Source organism: Macrobrachium nipponense, chromosome 6, assembly GCF_015104395.2.
Source record: "Macrobrachium nipponense isolate FS-2020 chromosome 6, ASM1510439v2, whole genome shotgun sequence".
Lineage (NCBI taxonomy): Eukaryota > Metazoa > Arthropoda > Malacostraca > Decapoda > Palaemonidae > Macrobrachium > Macrobrachium nipponense.
This window is the reverse complement of record NC_061108.1, coordinates 58,135,071-58,141,070: the sequence shown is the minus strand read 5'-3', so window position 1 is coordinate 58,141,070 and position 6,000 is coordinate 58,135,071. Positions and strand designations below refer to the sequence as shown.

General features: G+C 48.7%; 1 protein-coding gene across 4 annotated transcripts in view; it reads right to left on the bottom strand.

Annotated features, from left to right (window-relative positions):
- Nucleotides 1–6,000, bottom strand: part of LOC135216336 (ubiquitin-protein ligase E3B-like) — a 776,183-nt gene that overhangs the window by 131,299 nt on the left and 638,884 nt on the right. For 3 of the 4 annotated variants that reach the window (XM_064251540.1, XM_064251539.1, XM_064251541.1), the window contains exon 12: nucleotides 466–660. The exons of the other annotated variant lie outside the window; for it this stretch is intronic. In XM_064251540.1, the coding sequence (XP_064107610.1) occupies nucleotides 466–660 (195 nt within the window). The remainder of the gene's footprint in view (nucleotides 1–465; nucleotides 661–6,000) is intronic. 4 annotated transcript variants of the gene reach the window in all.

The window sequence follows — 6,000 nt, the reverse complement described above, 5'->3', positions numbered from 1 at the left end:
AATGTTATCAAATAATCTTAGCAGATATCCACAAAACAATGTCAAAAAAAATGTGTCGCAGTGATAATAATAACATGCTGTTACAAAATAAACTCTGAATACTCTCATTAAGTGGGACTGAACAGGCTAAAAAAACAAAGGAAGACATGGGGAGATGAGACACCTGGCGATTTACCAAAAAAGAAAGAAAGGAAAAATAGAGCAAGAATCCAACAAGAGAAAACAATAAAGATTAAGATAGCTCGCAAAAAAACAGTAAGGGCTTTCATGTAATGTATTTTACAAAAGAAATAAAGGGTCTTAGCCTTACCAAATGGGGTGTCTCTCACTACTGAGCTGGTGGGTTCAATTTCCATTTCGTAATTGCTTTCCATATTCAGGGATAAACTCCAAACTGGAGCTTAATGCAATCTATACATACATAAATAAAAGCATTCCATGAAGCCAAAAGAATGCAAGTCTTACCTGAGCAGTTCTCTTTCCCCGTTCAAAATCTGCCATGAATGAAGAAACCCTACACTCTTTAATCAGCCAGTGGTTATTAGGCACATACTTTCTTCTGGCGTTCCGAGTGTAAAGCAACATAAGTAGGGTATGAACAGATATGAAGAGACCACTTCCCTGGACATTACGTACATCTATCAGATGATTGTGTATCATCTGGAAAAAGAGAGAAAGAGTGTGAGATGTATTCCAATAAACCGCAGTTACTGAAGAAAATCATTATCTTATCACATAAGCAGTGATCATGGATTATTGCCACAAAAAAGGAATTTTCTTAGGTATGCATAAATATAGCGTGCTTCCTCAAAACAAAATTCTATTTCTGGGCTCAGCTCGTCGGTTTTGTTTCTTGCTGCGCGAAATATCCTTTAATCTATTATTTCTAGGGTAAATGTACTAACACATACCAGAGAATAAATAAATAAAGAAAAAGGTCAGTATAACTGACTCGCTCACTCTCCCAGAGAGTGTCGGTATGAACACTATGGCGAGTGAGACCACTACCACGAGCCAAATGCCAATAGAATTCTCCCACTACAAAATCCCCCAAGAGGAGAGCCGACCCACAGAGTGGGCAGCACCTACTACTACTACTCCATCCCATGCTGCCGACTGCTGCGCCTCTGGTGGCCATCCTTTTCAGTTAGCGCACACGATACACACGTGCCTTTTTCTTCTCTGTGTTTTTGTGCCCTTTCCTTTGGATTTTATTACCATGGAGCGTGCAGCCATCGCACAGCTAAGTTAATGTACTCAGTGTTTATTGCTATTTTGGTTTTTTCCGGCCCTGAGCACGTATTGCCGTTGTTTTTTTTAGGTATAAATACGATCTCTAGGTCGGAAGCACGGCAGCATGGTTCTGCCTCGTGGTGGGTCCGTCCTGGGTCGCCCATACCCAGAACATCCCCTGCTTTTGTACGCTCTGTTTTATTATCCGCTTTGTTTAGGGTACGGTCTACACGGTTTTGTCATGCATGCATGTCTTTTACCTTATGTAGGCTCTTCCATCCAGACCCTAGCCACGGCTCTTAGTATCGGCCTCGGCTAGCTTTGAGTGGTAGACTTGCCTTCGGGTTAGTCGTACACTCCTGGATTTTTTCTCCTACTATTTTGTTTTTCTTTCTTTCATTTTATTATTCATTTGTACTATTTATGTGATATTGTTAGGTTAGTTAGGCGTCTGGCTCGCTTAGCCTAGGTCATGGCCCATTGGGCCTTTATGTTACCGCTTGTCAGCTCGGTTGCTTCCCGATAGCATCTCTCTGATCAGTTGGTTATGTTCTAGGCTTGCAGTTGTTGTTCTTATCGCCCCGTGGTCACTAGGTGATCACGAGGCAGCAGACGCCTGTCCAGTCACCTTTCCACCCCCCTCCCGCTCTTCCATAGGGAGTGGGGGGGGGGTGGGGGGGGGTGGGCTAGGCCTGGCCCATGGCTCTGCTCCGCTTTATATCCCGTAGCCTGCCTCCCTCTCTCCCCCCAGGCGGAGGGGGAGGGCATAGAGGGACGGGACACAGACCCAGACTGGACTCGACCTCTCCGGCCTCCTCGGTCCGTCGGATGGTAAGGTGGGGGGGACTGGCCTTTCCCCCCCTCCCCCCCCACCATTACTACTCCGTCGCTCCGTTACTAGCCCGAGTCTGTATGCCCCTTGCTCTTTCCCACCTTACTAGGGCTCCTTTACCACCGGAGACCTGGCATCCAGCGGAAAGGTGCTAGTCTACCCCACGGGGTGGACCGGAACATACAGTCGGTCCCTTCTAACCTCTCCGTTTCACTGAGTTATACACTCCGCCACGCACGGGACTTAGTCCGGTACGTTCGAGCTTTTAGGTTTAAGATATTAAGTTTATTTTAAGTACCTTAAACCATTCCCCCTCCCTTCATATTTCACCGGATACCTCCGGGGTTTATAGCCTATTCAGGCGATTAAGGGAGGGGCTATGCCCGAATTTTTTCCGAGCTCCGGCATGCAACGGAGTTCTTCTGCCCTTTAGCTGTAAGTGATATTCTTTAAGATACTCATGTGTCTTTCCACTTACAGACACCAAACTGTGAGCATCCGGGATGCGCCGCCACACTTCAGGACCCATGTGGACATGAAGTTTGCCGGTCCCATGCTCCATGCGCGACTCCGCACGGGGACATCCAGGTCTGGTACCATGAGACGTGTACCATATGTTACGATCTGGTGAGCCAGCTTTTAGACGGGGTAAGTATTCTATCTCCGGTAGCTGGTCCTCATCTGTTATAGTGCTTAAGTTTTACATCAATCACTCTAACTTAAGGTAAATTCAAGGGGCCTTATAGCCCCTATAATTTTAAGTTATGCTTTAAGTTAGCTTTAGTTTTAAGTTATTCTTAAATCTAATCAATACCCTCTCTTCCAGGCGCCGGCCGTGAGGGATACCGCACTGGCAACCCTGCGGGCCTGGGTCGGCGGTTTCGGGAAGAACGCCGCCAAGGGTATGCCCTACATCCTGGAGAAAAAGTTGGCGGTACTAATCTTCCCCGGAGGCAAGGCGACAGGATACGTCGACCCAGTAGAGGCGGCCCCGACTATCGCCTTCATCCAGCAACAGCTGGCTGCCTCATTGATTGACCAAGGCCAGGACATCTCCTCGGAAGTCGCGACGTTGGATATTAATGTAGAAAAACCTATGGTAGGTGTTAGACGACCTGTTGGTCGAGGTAGGTAAGGTGGACACCAAGGGATACCCTTGGGTGCAACTGTTTCTTCTACTCCTGCAACCTCTCCATCCTTCCAAGGCTTTACGGGTGACGAATTATATACTCCTCCTGACGCTTCAGTTAGACCCAAGGTCAAGGGTCAAGCAGTGAAATCCTTGACAAAGACGTCGTCGTCGTCTAAGAAGACGGCTTCGGCGTCATCCTCCTCGTAAGTACTCCGGCTAGGAATCCCGGAGCAGACAGATCTAAAGCTTCTGGGTCCGGCTCTAAGTCCTCGAGGAGGTAAATCCTCCAGAGAGAGATCTCACACTCCGGCAGAGTCGTCAGTTCCGCTACCCTTGGTTCCAATTCAGAGCCACCCCTCCACCTCCGCAGCAGCTCCGGCTTTGATCTCCAATGCTGGTCTGTTACAACAGGTGTGGGCGACCTGGTTGGGTCTCTGAAAAGTAGCATGGAACAAATGATCTCTCGGTTGTCGGATAGGATTACCTCTCAAGACAGCATTATAGCCGGACTGAGCCAAGCTCCTCTGGCCTCTCCTCCACCTTTCAATACAGGTGGAGCCCCAGCTTCCCCCGTATGACTCTCTAAACCTCCGTTCTCAATGAACAACCCTTGGAGAGTAGCGTCATACGCCCCCTTCCAAGACGGATCCATTTCTATCCCGGAATGTGGAACTCGGAGGATCGAGGACTTCGAGTTTCTACCCGGAAGACCTTCAGCCTCCGTTCATCGGCTACGCAAGGCTCACCGCCTCAGCCATGACTCGGGATGATAAAGTTCCAAAGGAGCAGTCCTCTATTCACGTGACCAGGCTCAGAGAGAATGGCTTCAGGTGTCTAGAGGCATGGATTGTTCCAATACGAAAATCCAACCTTTCAAGCGTCCGTTTACGATCTTTACGATGGATGAGAGTAGCCCCGCTCCCTTTCCTGACAGATCGCGAGGTCTACCATTCCAGCGGCCCAGAAGGGGGACCCCACGCCTCAACTGAAGGAAGCAGATCCTACATCTCGTTACTTCCTTCAGCCGGAGAATTGTGGGAAGACTTACCTAACACCTTCTCAGCTGGCAAACTCAAACCGGACTGTGCTATGGAGCAGTTTGGTGTGAAAAGATACCTAGGCTTCCAGATAGCCTTATTCAGGCTGAATTTGACGCCAAATCGCGGTTAGCCAGATCTATTAATTCCATGGCTATGACCGAGGTGGCCACCATAGCCTATGGTTCAGAACCGCTTTTCAAAGCTTATGACCAAATCCCTGACTCAAACGGTACAGTCAGATATGTTTGAGTTTGCCACTGCTAGGACGAATTGTAGGAAGCATGTCCTACAAGAAGCAACTATTCGGCACGAGCCGAATAGGTTACTTGCGTCGAGCATCTGGGGAGCAGACCTCTTCCCAGAAGCGATGGTGAAGGAGGTTCAGTCAGAGGCTACGAGGTTGAACCAGAGCCTTAAGGACCGTTGGGGTCTTACGGCCAAGAGGCGGCAAAGATCTAGCAGCTAGAGGTAAGGGTCAAAGGAAACCCAGACGTTTCCAGCCCTACCAGAAAAAGCAGCCACGCTTTTCTCAGCAAGTTCCGGCGGTTTTCCCTAGTGCAAACAGCCCAACCTTCCACTTCAAAGGCTCAATCACAGCGATTTACGTTATCTCCCCTCAGCCTCAGCCCTCCACCTCTTACGCCCTCTCTCCAGCTTACAATCAAGCCTTCGAGAGTCAAGCTTCACAGAAGTATGGACCCGTCTGGGTAAGGGCATGGCAGAGGTAAGCGATACCTTTCGTGGGGAGGAGGATCGGGGAGGTGCCCATTTAATATGGGGGGAAAACATTTCAGAGGAGGCCGAGGAGGCTACCAGAACCAATGAGGAACTTCAGGTAGGAGGGAGGCTGTTTCACTTTACGCCACCGGTGAACTTCAGCAACTGGGCTCAGAGCATTGTGTCAAAAGGCCTGGGTTGGAGCTGGTAACGAACCCACCCCCATCAGACCTTTCCGCCAAACTTCCTTCCAAGGAACTGACGGAGTATGCGGAGGATCTCCTTCAGAAAGGAGCTATAGCGAGAGTCAAAAGGTTAAAATTTCAAGGACGCTTGTTCAGCGTGCCAAAGAAAGGCTCACAAAAAAGAAGGGTTAATCTTAGACTTGTCCCGCTTAAACTTAGCCATTCGCTGCGACAAGTTCAAGATGCTCACGATCTCGCAGGTGCGGACCTTACTTCCCCGTGGGGCCGTCACCACCTCTATCGATCTTACAGACGCTTACTATCATATCCCTATTGCAAGACACTTCCGTCCGTATCTGGGCTTCAAGATAGGAGACCAGACATTCTCCTTCAAGGTAGTTCCTTTCGGGCTCAACGTAGCACCCAGGGTGTTTACGAAGCTGGCGGAAGTAGTAGTTCAACAACTCAGATCGCAAGGGGTTATGGTAGTAGCGTATCTCGACGATTGGTTGATCTGGGCTTCAACAGTCGAGGAATGCAACAAAGCAACACTGAAAGTGATTCAGTTCCTGGAATATCTAGGCTTCAAGATAAACAGGACCAAGTCAAGACTTACTCCAGAGTCAAACTTTCAGTGGCTAGGCATTCAATGGAATCTATCCTCCCACTCTGTTCGATTCCATCATCCAAGAGGAATAAATAGCGAAGTCAGTCAAGCAATTTCTGAGTCACAAACTGGCGTCAAGAAGATCTCAGGAAAGGATCCTGGGTTCTCTCCAGTTTGCATCAGTGACGAAACATCCTAATGAAAGCCAAACTGAAAGACCTAACCAGAATCTGGCGCTCACAAGCAAATGTCAG